This window comes from Drosophila nasuta, chromosome 2R, assembly GCF_023558535.2.
Source record: "Drosophila nasuta strain 15112-1781.00 chromosome 2R, ASM2355853v1, whole genome shotgun sequence".
Classification (NCBI taxonomy): domain Eukaryota; kingdom Metazoa; phylum Arthropoda; class Insecta; order Diptera; family Drosophilidae; genus Drosophila; species Drosophila nasuta.
In genome coordinates this window covers 7799902-7820224 of record NC_083456.1, presented here as the reverse complement: position 1 = coordinate 7820224, position 20323 = coordinate 7799902, and the positions used below count along the sequence as shown (strand labels likewise).

The 20323-nt window shown below is 39.8% G+C and overlaps 6 protein-coding genes and 2 non-coding genes across 10 annotated transcripts; 3 read left to right on the top strand and 5 right to left on the bottom strand.

Annotated features, from left to right (window-relative positions):
- The first annotated feature begins 76 nt into the window (after nucleotides 1-76).
- LOC132786927 (protein CLEC16A homolog) lies at nucleotides 77-4576 on the top strand. 2 transcript variants are annotated; one of them, XM_060793702.1, is made up of 11 exons: nucleotides 77-514; nucleotides 576-715; nucleotides 774-922; nucleotides 1082-1224; nucleotides 1283-1369; nucleotides 1430-2244; nucleotides 2507-2623; nucleotides 2683-3144; nucleotides 3207-3759; nucleotides 3819-4031; nucleotides 4089-4575. In XM_060793702.1, exons 1-11 carry the CDS (start codon nucleotides 309-311, stop codon nucleotides 4426-4428), a joined length of 3225 nt encoding a protein of 1074 aa, XP_060649685.1. In that variant the 5' UTR covers nucleotides 77-308; the 3' UTR covers nucleotides 4429-4575. The 2 variants fall into 2 exon arrangements, with proteins under 2 accessions (XP_060649685.1, XP_060649686.1); XM_060793703.1 differs by lacking the exon at nucleotides 576-715 and having other exon boundaries at nucleotides 396-514; nucleotides 4089-4576.
- A 736-nt stretch (nucleotides 4577-5312) lies between these two features.
- LOC132786938 (small ribosomal subunit protein mS33) lies at nucleotides 5313-5918 on the top strand. The gene is made up of 2 exons (XM_060793718.1): nucleotides 5313-5600; nucleotides 5663-5918. Exons 1-2 carry the CDS (start codon nucleotides 5478-5480, stop codon nucleotides 5882-5884), a joined length of 345 nt encoding a protein of 114 aa, XP_060649701.1. The 5' UTR covers nucleotides 5313-5477; the 3' UTR covers nucleotides 5885-5918.
- Nucleotides 5900-7046, bottom strand: LOC132786939 (uncharacterized). Its single transcript, XM_060793719.1, has 4 exons — nucleotides 6882-7046; nucleotides 6651-6818; nucleotides 6385-6593; nucleotides 5900-6293 (listed from the first exon to the last, which is right to left on the bottom strand). Exons 1-4 carry the CDS (start codon nucleotides 6988-6990, stop codon nucleotides 5919-5921), a joined length of 861 nt encoding a protein of 286 aa, XP_060649702.1. The 5' UTR covers nucleotides 6991-7046; the 3' UTR covers nucleotides 5900-5918.
- Nucleotides 7047-7157: 111 nt separating this feature from the next.
- LOC132786931 (protein farnesyltransferase subunit beta) lies at nucleotides 7158-8821 on the bottom strand. The gene is made up of 4 exons (XM_060793707.1): nucleotides 8570-8821; nucleotides 8246-8502; nucleotides 7522-8193; nucleotides 7158-7460 (listed from the first exon to the last, which is right to left on the bottom strand). The coding sequence occupies exons 1-4, from the start codon at nucleotides 8666-8668 to the stop codon at nucleotides 7253-7255; spliced, it is 1236 nt and encodes a 411-aa protein (XP_060649690.1). The 5' UTR covers nucleotides 8669-8821; the 3' UTR covers nucleotides 7158-7252.
- Nucleotides 8822-8986: 165 nt separating this feature from the next.
- Nucleotides 8987-9961, bottom strand: LOC132786937 (uncharacterized). 2 transcript variants are annotated; one of them, XM_060793716.1, is made up of 2 exons: nucleotides 9534-9961; nucleotides 8987-9457 (listed from the first exon to the last, which is right to left on the bottom strand). In XM_060793716.1, the coding sequence occupies exons 1-2, from the start codon at nucleotides 9735-9737 to the stop codon at nucleotides 9248-9250; spliced, it is 414 nt and encodes a 137-aa protein (XP_060649699.1). In that variant the 5' UTR covers nucleotides 9738-9961; the 3' UTR covers nucleotides 8987-9247. The 2 variants fall into 2 exon arrangements, with proteins under 2 accessions (XP_060649699.1, XP_060649700.1); XM_060793717.1 differs by having other exon boundaries at nucleotides 8987-9433.
- Nucleotides 9962-10026: 65 nt separating this feature from the next.
- On the bottom strand, nucleotides 10027-10100 carry Trnat-agu (transfer RNA threonine (anticodon AGU)). Its single transcript has one exon. It is a non-coding gene; the product is annotated as a tRNA-Thr (tRNA).
- A 158-nt stretch (nucleotides 10101-10258) lies between these two features.
- LOC132786936 (uncharacterized) lies at nucleotides 10259-11149 on the bottom strand. The gene is made up of 3 exons (XM_060793715.1): nucleotides 10986-11149; nucleotides 10744-10931; nucleotides 10259-10688 (listed from the first exon to the last, which is right to left on the bottom strand). The coding sequence occupies exons 1-3, from the start codon at nucleotides 11110-11112 to the stop codon at nucleotides 10302-10304; spliced, it is 702 nt and encodes a 233-aa protein (XP_060649698.1). The 5' UTR covers nucleotides 11113-11149; the 3' UTR covers nucleotides 10259-10301.
- A 7177-nt stretch (nucleotides 11150-18326) lies between these two features.
- Nucleotides 18327-18400, top strand: Trnat-agu (transfer RNA threonine (anticodon AGU)). The gene has a single exon. It is a non-coding gene; the product is annotated as a tRNA-Thr (tRNA).
- The last annotated feature ends 1923 nt before the right edge of the window (nucleotides 18401-20323 follow it).

Here is a 20323-nt window from a genome sequence, read left to right as displayed (position 1 = left end):
ACGCGCATAAAACAGCTGGCTTTGACACCTGCTGTCTTCACTGTGACGAAAACTTAAAAAGAAGAAGCAGGGTTCGTTTATAGAAAATTGGGATAACTTTGGGGCTACTCATTGTGAGTTGTGCGGTGAAAATCTGCCGAACTCCTCAAGTGCCAATGACAACGTCGTATTGGAAAGTCTTTTGTGTTGTGTTATGACGCTGTGAAATAATAAATTAGTAAATCAATTGCATAGCTATTATTAGCACATTGAATGCGTCCCAGGTGCATTTGACAGTTAATGTGTAGCATAGCGCCCGACACATAATTATGTTTCGCAGTCGAAGCTGGTTCGGCGGCCCTTGGGGTGGACGCCCCAAAAATCGTCTGTCGTTGGAGCACCTGAAGTACCTGTATAGCATTTTGGAGAAGAACACCACAGTATCGGAAAGCAATCGTGGGCTGCTGGTAGAATCACTGCGCTGCATTGCCGAGATACTCATCTGGGGCGACCAACATGATTCGCTGGTCTTTGAGTAAGTCTTTTGTTCGCATAATTACAATAATCAAATGATGTCATTCTGCATTGTTTTCTAGTTTCTTCTTGGAGAAGAATATGCTTTCGTATTTCCTGCACATTATGCGTCAGAAGAGCGGCGGTTCCAGTTTTGTTTGCGTTCAGCTGCTGCAGACTCTTAACATACTCTTCGAGAACATACGCAATGAGACTTCCTTGTGTAGGCTTAAAGTATTTGTTTATAATGTTGTAGTATAATAGTGCCTCTTATTTTGTAGATTACTTGCTGAGCAATAACCATGTCAACTCCATTATGGTGCACAAGTTCGATTTCTCAGACGAGGATGTTATGGGCTATTACATACTCTTCCTGAAGACATTGAGTCTTAAGCTGAACACACACACTATACACTTTTTCTACAATGAGGTGCGTTCTTATTGTTGTTGCAAAAAAAGTTGAAATAATGTTAGAATATTTTTGAATGCTACGATTGGTTCGTGTCATTAATGATTTTAAGTAGCAAGATCCTTTTTATACATATACATTTACTTATTAAAAACGTATTTATTTAATTTTCTTGTGCAGCACACGAATGACTTTCCACTCTACACGGAGGCAATAAAATTCTTCAATCATCCGGAGTCCATGGTGCGTATTGCGGTGCGCACAATATCCTTAAACGTCTACAAGGTGCAAAATGATAGCATGTTGCGTTTTATTCGCGATAAGTGAGTAGAATAGTTAGATCTTTATATATTTAATTTACAATCGCACCTCTTCTTGCAGAACTGCTGCGCCGTATTTCAGCAACTTGGTCTGGTTCATTGGCAAACACATCCTGGAGCTGGACACCTGTGTGCGCACAGATATCGAGTCAGTAATGGTCATCCTGCTTAATGTACATCTTAACATATTTTCCTGTACTTTTTGCAGTCACCAGTCGAATCAAAAGCTATCAAATTTGGTGGCCGAACATCTCGATCATTTGCATTACTTGAGTGATATATTGCTGTTGGACATCAAGGATCTGAATGCTGTGCTCACCGAACATCTACTGCATAAGCTTTTTGTACCTTTGTATATATTTTCGCTGACACCAGCGCCTCCTCCTCCCTCCCTCGCCGTCGTCACACAGAATTTAGCTGCTGTGTTGAATCGCAATGTGGATATTGATATCCAGGAGATGCACAATCCACGAGTGAGTTCTATTGTCGCACTCTACCTTCTATCGCTAGTTTTTCTGGTCGTAACACATGCGCCGCTGGTTCATGCTTTGGCCTGGGTGATACTCAATGGAGATCACAGCGTTTTCAAGGAGGGTGCGGCCGAGATACTCAACTCGTATGTCGAGCATCGCGAGGTGGTTGTGCCTGGCTTTGGGGAGCCACATGAGAGTCTTGAACAGGCGCTGGACACGGTGATTGGCCACACGCAAAGCACAAGCGCAAGTTCTGGTACTGATGCGGTTAGCGAAGATAGCGGCGTTGAATCAACGCCAGCCATATCAGCATCGCCGATCAACAGGCACATTGAAACCGTTGCTGAGGCAGCAGCCACAAGACTGCGCAACATTACCGACGAGGAGAAGCAGCGACTTCAGCAGACGACCTCAACAACAGCGCAGCAGGGCTACGCAGAGTTGGCCAAACCGTTTCTAGACACTGTGCTCCAAGCGCTCGATTGCACAGAGAATGATTATTTGGCGTTGTTATCGCTGTGCCTCATCTATGCCATGTCGCACAATCGAGGTGAGTTCTTGGGATCGTGTGCTAACTAACATTAAGGATTCATCGCCATGCGCCAGATTCAGCTCGATTATCCAAGCTAACTCTGCTCTCCTCTGTCTCTCTCACATTTCACGCTCTCATTTTAACGCTTGGTCTTTTGTCCATATTAATAAATATGTGTGTACATTATAATCAGATGGTATGTAACTACTTAACCTTTCCATACTAATCTAAAACAAGTCTCTGCAAAGACTCTACTCACATTTATTCATTTATTCCGCAGGCATGAAGAACGAGTGGTTCGAGCAAGTACTGTCCAAGTCGATGCATGGCTCGTTTAGCTATCGCACAGCGCTCATTGAGCATCTTCTCAATATCATTACGATGTCGAGTCAACCAGGTAAGAGACGCTAATCGCTCTTAAGATAGCTTTTCTTAAATATCGATTTGTTTTTGAAGCTTGTCGCATTCGTTTGATCACTGTGGAGATTGCTTTGGAGCTGCTGCTCACTTTTACAAAATCTGCGGCGGATGAGGCGCCCTGCATAACGTCTACACAGCAAGGATTACTCTTTGGAGCACGCAATCAGTCGATGGTTGTACTGCGCAACTTTTACAAGTCGGAAGATATATTTCTTGATCTGTTTGAGGACGAATATAACGAGATGCACAAAGCGCAGCTCAACGTTGAGTTTCTCTGCATGGACTCGACCATTTTGCTGCCGCCCACAGGGACGCCGTTGACGGGCATCGGATTCACGCGTCGTTTGCCGTGTGGCGAGGTGGAGAAGGCGCGTCGCGCCATTCGCGTATATTTCCTGTTGCGGCGCACATGCCAAAAGTTCTTGAACGAAAAAGAGTCGCTACTGCCGCTGACGAATGTTGTGAATCTGGTGCAGGTGGACAATGTCCTCGATCTGAGTGAGTAAACCACAGCATTGCAGTTGCAAACTAAACTTAACATGTTGTTTAAACTATTGCAGATAATAGCGACCTAATTGCTTGCACTGTGGTGTCAAAGGACAATGCAAAGCAGCGACGCTTTCTGGTCATCGATGCGCTCCAGCTGATACTGGTGGAGCCCGATGCCAAGCTGCTGGGTTGGGGCGTTGCCAAGTTCGTTGGTTTCCTGCAGGACGTAGAAGTGCAGGGCGATAAAGACGATTCACGTTGCCTGCACATCACTGTACATCGTGGCGGTGTCACACACAATCGCACGCCTTTGCTCTCGGCCAAATTTCTGTTTGATGATCACATACGCTGCATGGCAGCCAAGCAGCGGCTGACAAAGGGACGCAGCAAGGCGCGACAAAAGAAAATGTATCAAATAGCCCAGTTAATAGAAATTCCCGGCCAAATGGATTCCCCTTTATATCCAGTTGGTGGCACAAGCTCACACAGTGGCGGCAACACGCGGCTCGTGCAGAGGGGAGGCTTGACGGCAAATCGCGTGCCAGGATTTGCTGCTGTGTTGCGTAGCAATAATAGCGCTGGTGTAAGCCGCACCCAGATGGCACAGAATCGATCCTTAGAGGGGGTAATATCATAATTATTAATCAAAAAATTAAGAATCTAACTTATGTCAATATGTGTAGCCTACGCAACGAGGGAGGAGGACGCTCAAGACGTCGTAGTCCCATAACTGGAGCCAGTTCCCCATCAAGTCTACGCCCAGACAACTTGGATCGCGATCGTTCGCCAAGCATGAGTGGCGGCAGTCACAGCTCTTCGCAGTCGCGTGAGAATTCACAGGCGCGCAGTTCCGGCAATCGATCCCGCGAGGGCAGCCCAAGAATGCCAAGACCACGGTAATTTATAACACCACGTTACGAACTACCTTTTTTCATTAACTCTTCGATTTGCAGCTCGGAGGAAATTCCGCTGGAAGATTTTCAGCATTCGCGCAACAACAGTCCGCATTCACGCAGCAGCGTTTTAGGCAATCCTTCGCCTTCCTCCCGTTCGCATACGCCCTCTCGCATGCTGCACTACGATCAGATATCAGTGCACAGCGCCTCACCGCGTGAACCCTCATTGCTGATTGGCGGCACGAATGCTTTATTGAGCCCCTTGAATGGAGGCGTAGCTATTGCCAGAGAAGTGCTGCCAGTGCAAAGTTCCGAGGAGACTTCGTTTATAGGCAATGATGGTGATGGATCTACGGATAATAGACGAAAAGGCAGGGGCACAATTGAAACTGTTTAAATTATAATTAACTGAACTTAGTATTGCGATGACGTTGTAACTATATGTGCATAATTTTAAAGTTTAATTGTCGCTAAAATTGTGTTATTCCAACTAATGTTACTTTTAGTTTTCATTTAGCAATAAACGTTGATTTGACGAATTTAAAAATAACATTTTCATAGAAACTTTTTTATTTAATTGAATAGTATAATAACGGTCAAAATTAATTATCATTTTGGAATTGCTGAGGAGCAAGTTTAGAATCTGTTTGTTATTTGGGAATTAAAAAGTCAAAATTAAAATCTGTTGAGTTTGATGTTCAAATTGAAAGAAGCTGTGTATTTACTACATTAACCCTTTCATGCCCACTGTTGCCTATAGGCAACATTGAATTTAAATTTCGGTTACGATTCAAAATTTTTGTGAACTTTTTTTTATGGGGGATTCCCCTTATTAATGTTCTTTCATTTTTGGTATTTTTTGCGAATGCAGCTGCAGCGTGTTATTATTCGAAGCGACCACAGCTGCCGAAAAATTTTGCCAAAAAGTGTCCGTGAAAAAAGTGCGATTAACTAAAATTAGTGACAAATATTAAAAAAAATAAGTACGTACACATCTTTAAAATAGGTAAGACTGTGATAAAAGTATAAAGTTGGGCTTGAAAATTGTTTTATAAAGAGTGTGGATGGACAAATGTTGCCTATAGGCAACATTGCAGTAAGGACATACCAAAGGACTTAGAGGATCGAAAATCAAAATGAACGCTAATTGGGGCTCCTATTAATCATTTATGGCGTTAAATACTTTCTATGTGTTCCCAGTTTAATTTGGGCATGAAAGGGTTAAAATCCAAATTTAAAATTTGAGATATGGCGACTTGTCGATTTTTTTCGATAGCCGATTTGAACAGATTTCGATTATAAGACACGAATCGACACCGACTGAACAAATTATCGATAACGCATTGTTGGTAGTGCACAGCTTATTTTTGTGTTGCGGCTGCAGTGACATAACCCCAACATTTTGCTTAAAACTATATTTTAAGCATTTAATTTTACTGACTGAAAATGTCATCGTATAAATACAGCGAGCTCATTAAGCTCGGCACACAATATGCACGCCGCATGAATTATCTGTCGAATCGGATATTTGGCGAAGTGGCGCGCACAACAAACGACAAGTCAATGAAGGTAAAGTGGCAAATGTTGCACTTGATTAATCCACAATATTAATGAAATGGCATTGGCATCAGGTTGTTCGCATGTTCTCTGAGGAGCCCATACAGAAGCGTGATTATGTTGTTAACTGGTATCCGCGTCACGTGGAGACGCATCTTCTCATGAAGAATCTACGCGATTATGGCTTGTTCCGTGATGAGCATCAGGACTTCAAGGAGGAGATGAAACGACTGCGCAAGCTGCGCGGCAAGGCGCCGCCCAAGAAGGGCGAAGGCAAACGTGCTTCCAAGAAATAGACATAATAAACAAAATTCTATAATATAAACGTAACTATATTTTCGTTAATAATTTGGCAGTGCCTGCAAACACAACATCATCGTGTTGTCGACACTCGTACTCCACGCTGGATATCTTGCGCGCCTTCAGTAGACGCACTGTAATCACGGTGTCCGTTTCAAGGCGGCAAGGTTTGAGGAATTTGAAATGCTGTTCCAGCACAACAGTTCCAGGTCCCGGAAGCTTTGTGCCAATTATTCCAGCTACTACAGCGTTTAATAAAGCGCCGTGCACTCGACGTTCCGACACGGGCAACTGGGTGGTGTGAATGTGGTTAAAGTCGCCGGTAAATTGAGAAAATGTCTCAAGATCCTGCTGCGTAAAGCGTTTTATCACTTCGACCTTCTGCAGTTTCGCTTGACTGCTCAGCTGACGGCGCAGTTGTTGGAGCAGCATTTTCTAGCTGTGTCACTTCAATGCGAGTGCCAAAATCTTCTAGGAATACTTGGCAGAGTTTCACAATGCGGGCGTCTTTTGATTCCTGACGCCAATGCTGCACGCGCTGCAGCAAGTCTGGAGTAATGAGCTCTTGTTTTGTGGTCAATTCAGCGCTGAGTAGTTGATAGTGAAGTGCCAAGGAATGCAGCACAATTTCAGTGTGCTCAGTTCGTAGAAATAAGCTTCTGATTATAGCGATATTTTCTAGTATAAAGCGAGCAGCTTGTGAATCTATCATGATGGTGGGAAACGTTACGCAAATCCTTTAAATTTATTTGAAAAACTTACCTAAGCAGAAATTACACAATGCAGCCACTGCGTGCAACTGCAAATTTGGGTTTTGGGTGTCCAAAGATGCTACAAACACATCTAATGCATCGGCGGCATGCAAATGTGGCCAATTAATGGGATCGTAGGCAAAATTGGCCAAATTAGCGGTGACTTGTTCTAAGGCCTCTATTGAAAGTTGTGATTGTTTACATTTAGCTGTGTCAGCTGTTTACTGATTTATTTGCTTACCAACGTTGGTTGATGTGTAATACTCGTCAACCAGATGCCCAATAAAAGCTCGCCTATCAATACCGCCTTCCGGTGTTTTGCGTTTTAAATGTTTATGGCTGGAAAACATGAAGAGTTTAATAAATTGACGCTTAAATGCAACAGGTATCTGATAATTGACATTCAGCTGTTTACGCATGCATTACGAACAATGCAGCCATAATAAACAGGGTTGCTCAGCAAAGCATCGAATGGTTTGGCGCCCATCTTAACCATTTTAAAAATGAAATAAAATAGTTCTTTTAATTTGCATTGAAAAAATTTAGTGTCGAATAGTGTACAAATTTTCAAAAAGAAATAAAGTTTTATTTACAACTATACATGTGTATCTATCATCCATCCTGTGCTCTGTTGGTGGAAATATTTGCAAAATAACTTAATGCTGCTGCCACAGACTTCGGTGGAATATTGAACAGCGGATGTGTGGGCAATAGTTCGTTGATCATGTCCCCAAGCACCTGAGGATTCTGTGCCGACTGTGAGTGTTGGGCAATAGAAACACCACTCAAAGTATAGCAGGTGTGATACAGATCTTGAGGTCTAAAATGGAGAAGAAAAAATTATTTAAAGGAAAGGTAAACATAGGATTTGCTGCACTCACTTGCCGGGTTTGTCAATAAGGCCACCGTTTGCTTTCTGACAACATAACAAAATGTATTCCTGTAGTGCTTCGATGTCAAAGAATGTCTGCTCCATGCTTTTGTCGGCACCTACTAAGGTTGCTTGTGTGATCGGAATTGTGGCGCCAACCCAAAACGAGTAGCAGCCATCCACTAGTTTATTGGTGCGTCCCTGAAAGCCGCCCTCGTAGCTCATTTGTCGACGCAGTATCCACTGAAGCAGCGCTTTCTTGTCACATTTATCCGCTTCGTTGAGCAAAGCCAAACTGGCGATGCCACAAAACGTATAGCCGCCATGGGCTTCTAAATCGGGAGCACCGCCAAAGCCGCCTTCGTATGTCTGACAGCCGGCAATCCAATCGCCGGTGCCGGCAAACAGTTCATTCAGCACTCGCTCAGGTACATTTACTAACTTGGCCACGGCAATGGCACAGTAGGCTCCACGCACATCTGTTTCGCCATCCACATGGAGACGAAACGAACCGTCTGCATCACGCACACTGAATAAGAATTTAACAAGTGAATCTCTGTCGATAGCTTGATAAGCTGCCTCGGTGCCAATAATGCAAAGACTATTAACGGCCGCATATGTGGGCGCCAGATGAGCATATTGTCCCGGTCCGCCTCCAAATCCACCCGTGGGTGCGCGGCAGCTGCAAGGAAAGTTATTCAGCTAAATGCTAGATCGATGTTTACTTCACTTACTTGCTAAGGAACTGCACCACCCCGCGTAGTGTTTCGTCGTCGAACGTAAAGCTAAGCAACTGCGCCGACTGTAGAATCCAATAGACACACCAAGGGCGACTGCTGTCCAGGCACTGATAGTGAGATGGCATTGTGCGCAACATGGAATCCAAGTACTGGTGGTGTTCGATTCGATTCAGTTGCGTTAGACGCGGATTTAGAAATTGTTGTCGCTCGAAACGCTCAAAGCATTTTTCTACCGAATCTTCAGTTTTTTGCTGCAACGGTAAAAGTGATTTTTTGTTATTGACTCTTATTGAGATTGCCACCAATTGGATTACTCACCTGTTCTCTGGAGGTCGTTGTGGATATTTTTTCATCGTCGAACTTCAGGTTCTGTATCTGTTGGAAGTTTCGAAAGAGCAGCTCATCCGGTGACCACATGATTGTTGTATGATTATTCTATATTTGGAATTTCTACTAATTTTAATTAAAACAAAATTTATCCCTCTTTTATGGAGGACCTATGTTGTTGGCAGCGTGACCACACAAAAAAATTAGAAAAATACTAAACAAAAGGTGTAAAGCTTATTGGGCTCAACGCTACAAATACATTTAAATAATACCAAAAAAAAATGTGTGAGCTTATGTGGCGTGAATATGTCGTGAATGGGGTTTTTACAGACTTTTTGTGTTTTTGCTAAATTAAATTATTACGTATATAAGAACCTAATCCTCTGTATTGAATAAATACATACATTACACTTTCACCGTCATTTATCACATCAGCTGCTACGTTGGATTTCCAGGGCGCCAATGCAGACGATGCCAGGGCTTCCAAATAAAAAGCTTTTGGAGGGTTGAATTCAACTAGGAATTTAATTAAAAAAAGTAATCATTTGTAAATTATTATGCTGCAAAAATTGCAGAAAAAAAAAAACATTAAATAACAGATTTTTCTTCATTGTTCATTTTTCATTGTCAATTGTAAAAGATATGAAAAAAATATTTAAATTGGAGTTTTCATCTTGTCTGAGACATCAAGCTGGCTGAGGTCATAACTTCTAGTTCTTCTCGTTTCTTTCGAGGCGTCAACTTTTTACCAATATGGACACTGCTCACTTCGTATGGTTTCATCATTGCAATAAGTTCCATGACGCAATAGAGGGTAAAACACACAACTGTATAGGTGAATACAGTGGCTAAAATCTGAAATACAATGACCAATGAGATCTGAAACAATTTCCGATTAAAAATTCTCTTAACAGATATTTTCTGTACCTATTGTATGTGATTAACATCAACTCACAATGAGCAGCATCTCCATTATCAAACTGAGCCATCCAATTGGTCCAAGATCGCTCATCTTAGCCCAGTATGGTTCTGCTGCTTTTGAATTTGTTGAATTTGCGCCTATATTTTCAAGATCGCTTTCATTCTCATTGTCGTCATCATGTTCTGCATTCAATGGCGAATACCAATCGTAATAAAAGTTCTTTAATATGGAAGTCATCGTTGATTTTTTTGCTTACTTTCTTTCTTGACGTTCGATAATCATTAACTTTTATGTATTCACTTGTTTTTGGGTTATTTAAGTGCTGAAAGCAATTGTTGAAATCGATCAGGGACAGTTTTGTTTCAAAGTTGCATTCCTTTGCTATTTCGTGTGGTTTCTGTTTGATGTTTTCTTTTCTTCTATTTGGCGCAGTGTTTGTATTTTTTTGTTCTTGCATTTGTTTATTCTGTAAAATAATATAAAAAATAAAAAAAAGTCTTCAGAACACATGATGAAATGTTTCTGTAGGCCCCGGCGAGATTCGAACTCACGATCTCCTGTTTACTAGACAGGCGCTTTAACCAACTAAGCCACGGCGCCGCTTGTGTGTCACGAGAAATTATTTCAATTCAAAGCAATCATGCTGGTCTAGACACAATGTTTTCTTACGTGAAGTTGGCTGCATTGGTATGTTGCAACATTCTACCGGTAGATGGCGACAAGGCTTGCTGCACATTGCCATAGGTGGCGCTACTTACCGCTCTGCTCGCTTCATATTCTTGCAGCTCCATATAATTATTATCAAATTTCCCCCTGTTTCAACTGATCAATCTCGTCCTCAGTTATAAAATTATTGACGTCCACACACTCGTTGGCATAGAAATCATATTGAATGCCATCGCCAATACACGCTGGAACTGCTTCGCATTGCTCACTCGTGCGATTGTAAAAGCTGCGCTTGCCAAAGTAAAGTTCCTCACAATTTAGGGGCGTGCAATTGCGAAAATAGTTTTGATCCCAGTTCTTGCAATCGGTAAAATCCTTGCGACGACGCAGCGAATGATTGCCAGGATCCAATGTCTCAAAGCGGGTATCAAAGTGCAGAATCTGATTCGTTCTATTCACCTCTTTCTTGTGATTCACGCTGCTCACCAAAATGGTGCAGCTGCCAACGCGATTGTATAGCGACTGAAGAAAAGAGCAATCAATGAGAGGATTGAGATGAATTGAAGTAAGCACTGACCACAGTAGGCCACATCAGGGAGACGGTTATGCTGCTGCCCGGTTCGATGTAGCCAAAGTCGCCGCCAAAAATGCTGCCAGCCAACAACTGTTCACCTCTCGATGTATTCAAGGTGCAAATGCCATCGGAAGTGACGGTGAAGCCCAACATTTCGGACTTTTGTGCCTTGGGATTCGACACAGTCAGATCTGTGAAGAAATCGAGAAGTCTAAAAAGTGTCTTAACTACTACAGGAAGCTTACCAAAGATTAGTCCAACATCACGATCGCGGGGCACACGCATGATGATCCTTGTAACGCTGCAGGATCCATAGATGCTAGCGATTTCCATTGCCAACGTGAGAAGTTGCAGCAGCAGCTGTCGTATCATTTTCAAAGTAAGTATGTAACATACGATATAAAAATAAATGTTGACGCTATTCACTCGGCAAAGGGTTGAGTTCAGTTCTTTCAGTTTCAGTTTTAAATGAAAAAAACGCTAATGTCTTGTTGTTTAATTAAGTGTAATTTTAGTGCGACTCAAGCAACCCCTTTTTAACATTTTAACTGTGCTGCATATTCAGAATACCCGGCACATCGATAATGTATTTTATATATGTATATGACGTCTCCACGATATCATGTGTGGAATGGGGTTGGCATTGCAATTTATGTTTTAATCATCAAATGCAAGCGAGCCAATTGATCAACGTTGTTGCTCCCTCTTCCTCTTACTTAATTTATGCGGCGGAACAATGTTTTTTGAAGTAACCAAGGACCGAGGCGACAGGTGACACTTGCAACGAGCAGCTCAGCTTGCTGCTCATTTTGGAGTCTGTTGCATATTCATATTGGCAACACAAATTTTTGAAGAAACTAATTTGACAGGAAATAATTAATTTGGCCTCGATGAAAGAATTAAAGCCATAGCGGTCCCAATTAAAATTATTTCGCTTTCATTACCCAATGAACCAGGCGTAATAATAAAAGAAATCCAAGCAGCAGCAGTTTCAGCCACAGCAACAACAACTTTAAAATCAAGTAACAACAGCCTCTGCTCCATGGCTTGAATCCAAGACAGAGCGACAATAACAACAACAACAACAGCAACAAGAGAAGTTTAAATAATGAAATCACTTCGCACCATCTCGAAATTGCTCATTAACATTTTGTGTTTGCGATATCAACTTGTGAAAATCGCAGAACAGACCAGCCTCCGGCCAACACTCGCTAACTTGGCCAACACTCGCTGCAGCCAAGTTGGCCAACTACCAACTTGCATTCGTAGGCAGACTCAAAGCAAGTTCGTTTATACGACACTGACAATTGATATATTTTTACTCTCGTTTGTAGAAAAGTTGATCAGAATTTCATATTTAATAAATTTGGCATACTTACAAAGAAAATACTTGTATTAAAATGTATTCAAATCATGAAATGAATTTATAAAATGGAATTATTTAATAATTTAATAAGATTTATTAAATTGTTTAACTAATGATATTAAATAATATTTGCAATTCTTTAAAAAACCTTTTTAAAAAGAAATTTATAGTTTTGAATATAGAAAGTAAGAACTTGACTTGTGATTATTTTAAGTAATGACATTTTTGTAAGATAGATCTTGATTTGTGATCATTTTTAGTAATCAAATTTTTATAAGTAAGAACATGATTTGTGATTACTTTTAGTAATCAAATTTTTGTAAGTAAGAACTTGATTTGTGATCATTTTTACTAGCTCAATGTTTGTAAGTAAGAACATGATTTGTGATCATTTTTAGTAATCAAAGTTTTGTAAATTCAATTATTGTGTAAAGTGTTCACGTGTAAACATGGCTGAGTAAAAGCAGCCCAACTTTTTGCCAGATTCAGAGGCAGACTCTAAGGCAGCTACTTGGCTTTTATTTATTATGCCATGTTGTTGTTGCTCTTGTCATCGACGTCGACGACGACGACATCGTTGTTGTTGTTGTTGTTGTCGTGGTCTCTTCACTGTTAGCTGCAGTTGCTTGGCTTATTAGTTGGGTCAGCTTTGGCTTTTGAGGTGTGAAACTGTCACCCCCGCTTCTGTTCCCCTCTCGCCAGTCAGCTGAGTTATCCAGCATTGGTTTTGCACTCTGCTTGGCAAATGACAGTTGCCCTCTGCCTGTTCTTTTTTTTCGGGTCGTGATTTGTCTGCGCTGTCTCCAACTTGGCTCTGCCTGCCATATTGTAAAGGTCGTTTGGTCTTCGCTTTACTCAATGAAAATTGCCCGAAGAACAGTCTGTGGAGGAGACTCTGGACGAACGGACCGCAGGGACCTGGAACCTGGAACTTGGGAAGATAAGCTAACACCAGAGTGTTGGACGTGTATTTCAGTAGCCCATTCGATTTATGTTAAATAAGCTGGACGCAAGCGCTGTTTGTTGTAAAATACCAATTGCTGAAGGGGACCTCGTGTGATTCACGTTTTCGTCTTGCCAAAAGAGGAGACACAACAAACAATGACATAGAATCTTTGAAAACAAGACGATTAAATACTCTGCTAAAAAGGAATATGGAATAGAAAACGGATATCAAAAGTAAACTGGATAAATAATGTATATATTTGAGATTTTATATTTATATTTATATTTTATATTACACATATACATAAATGTATATATCACAACTTCTGAGTTTAGCTATAACCTACACAGAAAGAAAACAGCTAAAATCAAGAAAAAAATCTTGAATCAAGATTATATGAAGCCACAATTGATCCAAGAAGGTTTATTCTTAAATCAACATCAAAAATCTACAAAAATTCTAGGTTGCCCAATCTTAAAATTCAAGATTTAAATCTTGCTTAAAGAACCCAAAATTTTGAAAAAATAACCAAGAAGGCGAAATCTTAGATCAATATCCAAACATTTTAAAATCAATATCAAACATTTTAAAATGTGTATTACTTAAAATAAATCAAAAAATATAATTATGTGTATTGTTTTCTTTGTTATATATATTATATATAAAATTCAATTCCATCAGTTTAAATTATGATAAAAATTTAGATTCCAGATTCCAAGCATCATCAAAATTGTTTTTTTAATCAGTGACTGATTTCAATATCAGATTTTATAGATATTCATTTCATTTATTACGTTACATACTTTGTCACAAATGTCAAATACTCTCTTAAAACAACGCAAAAAGGGAAAGAATCATTGGCACTGCATCAGATTTCTTAATTTAATTGGCTTTATGCAAGAAATTCTTTGGGCTTTGCCTGTTGGCTCTTAACTTGGCTTTTATAGACAAGCTGTCTGGCCAGGTGCCTGAATCCTCGAGACTTGCAAAAGGGAAAACAAACCCAGCATATTTGATATCATCTTTTCTTTATTTTTTATTTTTTTTTGCGCGCGCGTTCTGAAACGTGGGAAATTCTACATTTATTTCTGTCTTCTGTCTTTTCTCCGTTCTTAGCTGACGCTTATTCTTAACCTAATTTCTTGTTTCGTTATTTAGCTTATAAAAATAAAAATCAATAAAATGGGCCGCAAATACAAAAGTTGATTTGGAAAAACAAGCGAAAAATTATTGTTATTTCCAGTTGTGTATTCTTGTATAGAGAGTGCTCGACTAGCAAATATCCTATGTATATTTTTGTTTATAGGTAATTAATGCATCCATTAACACATTCTCTTGAAGTTTTCTTTAGTTCTTCATAGCAAGCTAATGTTAAGCATACTCGATTGGTATCTACCCTGTATTGCATTTCGGACTGTGAATATTATTATTATTTTTATTTTTATTATAATATAAATTAATATTATTTCACTTAGATTGTACATTTTGTTGTATCAAATTAACTTTAAGATTTATTTTTTTCAGATTGAAATTTTATTTAAAATGTTTTTTTTAAGAGCAAAAAGTTTTGCAACTCATTATTTGTAATCTTCCTTTTAAAACGTTATATTATATCTATAGCTTAGACTACAGATTTATTTTGCGGCTTTTGTTGCAAGCGCGCAACTCTGAAGTTTGTTATACCCTTTAGCTTAGTTATAAGTAGATGGTATGGTAAAAATGAAAATCGTTGAAGTTTTCCATCATCGCGTGCAGTGGCTGCATTTTAGGAACAATTGCAGCGCATTTAAGCATAAATGCAGGCGAAAAGTTCAGACCAAGTCGACAGTGAATAAGTGAATGGGTGTTGTTATTGTAGCGAGTGTGAGTGCGAATGCAGTGTGAATGTGAGTGTGAGTGTGCGACACTTAATCATCAGCGTGAAATGAAGTACAAGAAATGCAGCTCATCGAGCTGTTTTGGCCCTGGCCAAAAGTCTGCCAACTTGGCTAACACACACATAGCATACAAATGCATACTAATACATTCTCTCATCTATATGTATATAATTAAGCCATAAATTCAGTTTTTATGATTTTCCACAAAGTTATGAATTTATGGCAAGCGCTTGCAACAACGTAAAAAGTTAAGACGCCCCTCCACATACATACACACACACACATAGACCACAAACCACACACATAAACAATAATTTGCGAAAAAAAAGAAAAGCAAAAAACGGAAGTGCATTTAAATGCGCGCGCATGCGAAATGGCAGCTACTTAGCAGGGCTGCAAATGCTGACGAGGGGTGACGAGGCGTGCTGGTCGCCATTTTTTTATTTTGGCCATAAATGTCGAGCGTTTCTCTGCTGGCAAATTTATCGCTTTTCGGGGCGCTGCTTGGTGGCGTATTTAGGCCAGCGGGGGGAAACAAAAAACAGAGGATTGGGATACTTTGCAAAAATGTACATATATATTTATTATACTCTATATTTTAGACCCAGCCGCTGTTTGCTGTAATTCGTTATGCAAATTTGTGTGCACTTGTCCAAAAAAAAAAGAGGCAGCTAAATAATATACAAATTTGTTGTATTAATTGCAGCAAATTGCAGAGCGTCCTTCCTTCTGGGCGGTGCCTCCAAAGATGACCCCTTTTTTAGCGTCTTTTTTTACTCTTTATTTATTTTCCAGCACTCTCTACTATTAGGGATGATTGCTTGCCCAAAATTGCAAGTTGCAAAAGAAAGTTATTTTGTTAATGAGAGCAGCTCAATTCAGCTTAATGAAGAAAGTATATCGATAGTGTAAAGAACGTAACTCAATTTAAGAAAGCTTATCGATAACTTATGCATAATAGATATATCGAGAAAATGCAATCATACCTATCGAACTAAGCTTTTATTGTTGTGCTCTAGAGAGGGGACGCTTATCGATAACATATGCATAATATATATATCGAAAATATGCAATCATACCTATCGAACTAAGCTAAGCTGAAATTGTGCAAGCTCTTATCGAAGTATTGACAGGTTGCTTTCCTTACAAGGCTTCATTACCTCTGCCCTTTCATTCGCTCTCCCTTCACTCCGATCGCTTCGTATAGCTGTCTGCTACAATTAGCATAATCGCTCTTAAAATTGCAAGTCGAGCTGGAGGCGCTGCAACTGCCGCGCATATCTGACATTGTTAATCGCTGAGCAAAATATAAAAAAGGGTTGGAGGGTTGACGTTACAGCTGGGGCCAAACACAAGGCACCAAGCAGCGGAGTAACCCTTGAGCAGAGGGGGGCTTTGCAGTTTGGCCTCAAAAATTGAATACTATAATTACGGCAATTAGGCAAAATGCTCATGACTGCTCGTGTCATGGCTGCTTCCTAATGCGAAAATAACGTCATTAATTTTGGGCGCCCAACGAGCAGAATTCGATCTAGGAGGGATGCATGCCACACGTCATAAAACTGCATGCTTAATGCAACGTAGACGCTACATTCGCTGCATTTCATATCCTTGCTCATCCAGGGCTAAGGACACGCGGCTGCCGCTAAATGGGGCAGGTGCAAAGCGAATTGCCGCGACGCGACGCAACGCAACGTTTTTAATAAAATTCCACAATTTTAATGCGGAAAAATCTTTTGGGGTTGCAGCAGAAGTTAAGGAGCTAAGGACGCAAGTCTTTACTTACTTATTACATACTTTGGCATTGGATACAATTAACATGCAGCTGCCCACAATTGCTGGCATCAACATCAACATCAACCGCTCCTATTGCCGCCTGCCTCATTTACTCCCTTCCTCCTCGGTTCTTGTGGCCATGCAATAATCCGCTAGCTGGCTCTCTGGCTTAGCCCGCGAGCCGTGGCAATTAAATGCGATTAAATCGCAAAAGCGCAAACTCTTCAACTTCAAATGAAATGCCAGAAAAGCACTCGCAATTATATTTGAAAATGCATGGAAAACAACGACAATAAAAAAATATGGCAACAACAACTGCAACAAAAACACCAACAGCAACAGCAACCATCAACAGCAACAGCAACAGCAGCAACAACGCGCAATTTGCATAAATATTTGTGGCAAAAGAACAGCTACAACAACAATAACTATGCCAATTCGATATTATATGAACAACTAGAAGTTATCCTATATTTAATCTTTTACTTAATGAAGTAAATTTTACCTTGAAATATTTCTACTATTATTATTAGTATATTGACTCAATCGACTAGCTAAAATTAAATTTTTATAAGGCTTGCACATCTTAGAAAATAATTTCATGGATCAAAATTATATAATGTAAAATTGCTTATCTTATCTTTTTTTTTAGTATATTTCTAAATCAATATACTAAAAAGTCCTAAATCGAAAATAAAATATTTGTACATTTTGGCAGATTTATTTTTTTTAATTTTTTTGATTTATGAATTTGATAATTTGTTGTTTGAATGAATTGTATAACACAAAAGATTTTGTATATTTGTGTTTTTTTTTAAATTATAAAGTGCCACAAGTAATGATATTAGTTATTACGAAAGAAGTAGCAGTATTTATTACGATTATTTTGCATAAATTACATTAAACTTTAAAATTACGTAAAATTGTACAAAGTAAATTGTGTTGAACATTTAAGTTTTTTTAAAGTTTAGTTTTATGAATAATATACTTTTATAAATATTATAATTTTATAATTTAAATCATATTGAATTTGATGTAAAAAATGTAATAAGGTAAAACCTTCGAGTTATTGTCTGACTCTAATAGGTAATGTAGTCCAAACTGAAATTTTTGTTCTGCTCACTAGGAAAGCTCTCTAAAATTTGATATGCCCGAGTTATTAATAACTTTTGAATTTACAGGGCATACCAACAACTAACGAAAGCCAACAATGGCGAGGCATAAATTACACTCATGGCAAGGCAACGAGGTTGCTGGCTTATCTGAAAGGCGAAATTAGCTGATAATATGCAAAACATGGCGAGAAATTGCAGCCTGAGCCAAATTTTAAAAATTATTACTTTGCCCAACTGCACACACACACACATACACACACTTGCACACTTAATGTACATAAGTGTATATTTGTTGTAAACTCAAGTCTTCACTTAGTTTTAATTGCTTGAGATTGTTATGCTCAAGTATGAAAGCGAATCGTACGAAAAATCAATCAACTTAATTATTAATTAGCAGCACTATCAGAATTACTCTGTTCTATTTATGTTCCCAATAACTATATTCGGCATTCGATAAGAAGAGCGCCGATCTTGAAAAAGCGACATGAGAGAGACCGCATCATGTGGGCGCCGTGGCTTAGTTGGTTAAAGCGCCTGTCTAGTAAACAGGAGATCGTGAGTTCGAATCTCGCCGGGGCCTAGCGTTAAAGTAAGATTTATCGCGTTGAAGGACTTTTTTTTAAATAATATTTTTTTTAAATATATAGTTTAGAAAATGTATTTAAAATTAATACATATTTATAAATTCAATAATCAACAAGAAAGCTTTACACTTTTATCGCAAACTGTATGTGTGACGTCGTTTAAAAGCTTTTATATGTTTATCTGTTCGCACTTTGTTCTCGCATGCTTAGTTGGTATTCATAAAGCTTTTGCTTTCGCCGCGGCGTGTTTGTTGTGCGTAACATCGTAGAAGGACTTTGAATGATCTAGTTTTAGATGGTGTGATTAATTGAAATATAAAATGCATCGAAAATATGAATACAAGAGTGCAAAAAGTGTTATATTGTTTACATTTCATGTGCGTGTAATTAAAGAAAAGATAATCACGGGGAATACAATTAATTCAGCTAAACCAAAAGTCATTCAGTGTTGCCGTGCTGCAGAAAGTATTACTAGCCTGATACTATTTAAGTGTGTAAATGTATTGTCTGCATGTATGTATGTTCATATGTATGTGCGTCGTTTAAACATAAAATCGCTTCTGAATTTCGAATTACATTGTCAATAGCAATTTGTAAAGCTGTCAGCTATAGAATTGAGAATTCTAATGGAATGATTGACTGCTGGCACAACTACTATTTGATTAGTGCGAGGCCAGTAGCAACGTTTTAAACATTTTACACAGCCAACAACAGAAACAAACAACAATGTAAATGGCTTTTACGAGTATCCACATCGTTCCCAAGCCCCCAAAACGGCAGCGGCGGCAAACGTCGATCAAATGTCACGATCGAAATGCTGCTGCTGCTGCCGCTGTTGCTGTTGCTGTTGCTGCTGTTGCAGTTGCTGCAGATCAATCGATAGACGGAATGATCGTTGGATATCGATTCGTATCGTGTGGATAATTACGTAAATCACGCAACTAGCTTGGCCAGTGTTGCCGCAGTGTTGCTAGTTGCAGATCCTCCACTTTCGCTTGACCTTGCCTAAGCCTTTAAATGGCCCAAAAATAAGGCATTGTTTGTTCCCATCCGAGTTCCCAGGTTGTGCAGCTGCAGCTGTGAGTGGCGAGCTCAAGGCGCATCAATGTCAATGTCAATTGTTTGGCAATTGTCCAGAGGGCGTTGCCTCATCCGCTGCTTAGTCGGGATTAACTTCTTGCACTCGCTTCCAACACATGTTGCTGCTGCTGCTGCTTTTGCAAGTGCATCATTGTCGACAGCATCTCACCCGGATACAATAGACAACAGCAACAGGAGAACAACAACAACTACAAAAGAAGAACGAGAACAATTCGCATTGACAGGGCAAACAGCCGGCCACAAGAAATTATGTTGCCAGATCCACAGAGTGCAGGCAATTATTTATTATCCTGTTTGCGCCCGAAGCCATCGGGTGCATCGCCATCTTCTTTGCCTTGTCTTTGCGCCGTCTGCTGTTTTGCCCTGTCGTCATAACTCTCCACCTTAGCCTCCCCACCCCTCTGCTCGCTCTCTTTCTCCATCACGCAAGCAATGCGGCTCCATATCGCTCTCTCTCACACTCTCTTTCCTTTACTGAGCCACTGCAAATCACCGTCGTCGTCGCCATTGTCGACTGGGCAACATTTTAACCTCTTCTTCTTCTTGTTCTTCTTATTTTCCTCCACTTTTTTGTGTTTCATAAATTTTGTGGTTGCTTTTTCTCTCTGTTATTCTTGGTTTTGTTTTTATTGTTGCTCTGGGCTACGCTTTGACTCTTTCCTGTTGCTGTCGTTGTAGTTGTTATAGTTGTTGATGTTCGCCCGCCTGCTGTGGCTGAGATTCTTTCGACTACCGTCTCAGTTACGTACTGTGTGCCTGTGTGTGTGTGAATGAGCGCGTGTTTGTGTCTCCTCCCCATATTCCAGTGGCCAGTTATA

Bases quoted from the DNA above. Each gene is read 5' to 3' on its own strand.
- LOC132786927 (XM_060793702.1), top strand. From the start codon at position 309: ATGTTTCGCAGTCGAAGCTGGTTCGGCGGCCCTTGGGGTGGACGCCCC. The intron at 1,225-1,282 runs GTGAGTAGAATA...CTCTTCTTGCAG, and splicing joins TTGCGTTTTATTCGCGATAA to AACTGCTGCGCCGTATTTCA. The intron at 4,032-4,088 runs GTAATTTATAAC...TTCGATTTGCAG, and splicing joins CCAAGAATGCCAAGACCACG to CTCGGAGGAAATTCCGCTGG.
- LOC132786938 (XM_060793718.1), top strand. From the start codon at position 5,478: ATGTCATCGTATAAATACAGCGAGCTCATTAAGCTCGGCACACAATAT. The intron at 5,601-5,662 runs GTAAAGTGGCAA...CATTGGCATCAG, and splicing joins CAAACGACAAGTCAATGAAG to GTTGTTCGCATGTTCTCTGA.
- LOC132786939 (XM_060793719.1), bottom strand. From the start codon at position 6,990: ATGTTTTCCAGCCATAAACATTTAAAACGCAAAACACCGGAAGGCGGT. The intron at 6,819-6,881 runs GTAAGCAAATAA...AACTTTCAATAG, and splicing joins TTACACATCAACCAACGTTG to AGGCCTTAGAACAAGTCACC. The intron at 6,294-6,384 runs GTGAAACTCTGC...CTGCGCCGTCAG, and splicing joins AATCAAAAGACGCCCGCATT to CTGAGCAGTCAAGCGAAACT.
- LOC132786931 (XM_060793707.1), bottom strand. From the start codon at position 8,668: ATGTGGTCACCGGATGAGCTGCTCTTTCGAAACTTCCAACAGATACAG. The intron at 8,503-8,569 runs GTGAGTAATCCA...TTACCGTTGCAG, and splicing joins CAACGACCTCCAGAGAACAG to CAAAAAACTGAAGATTCGGT. The intron at 8,194-8,245 runs GTAAGTGAAGTA...CTTTCCTTGCAG, and splicing joins GTGGTGCAGTTCCTTAGCAA to CTGCCGCGCACCCACGGGTG.
- LOC132786937 (XM_060793716.1), bottom strand. From the start codon at position 9,737: ATGACTTCCATATTAAAGAACTTTTATTACGATTGGTATTCGCCATTG. The intron at 9,458-9,533 runs GTGAGTTGATGT...AAATTGTTTCAG, and splicing joins TAATGGAGATGCTGCTCATT to ATCTCATTGGTCATTGTATT.
- LOC132786936 (XM_060793715.1), bottom strand. From the start codon at position 11,112: ATGATACGACAGCTGCTGCTGCAACTTCTCACGTTGGCAATGGAAATC. The intron at 10,932-10,985 runs GTAAGCTTCCTG...ATTTCTTCACAG, and splicing joins TGATGTTGGACTAATCTTTG to ATCTGACTGTGTCGAATCCC. The intron at 10,689-10,743 runs GTCAGTGCTTAC...TCTTTTCTTCAG, and splicing joins CCCTGATGTGGCCTACTGTG to TCGCTATACAATCGCGTTGG.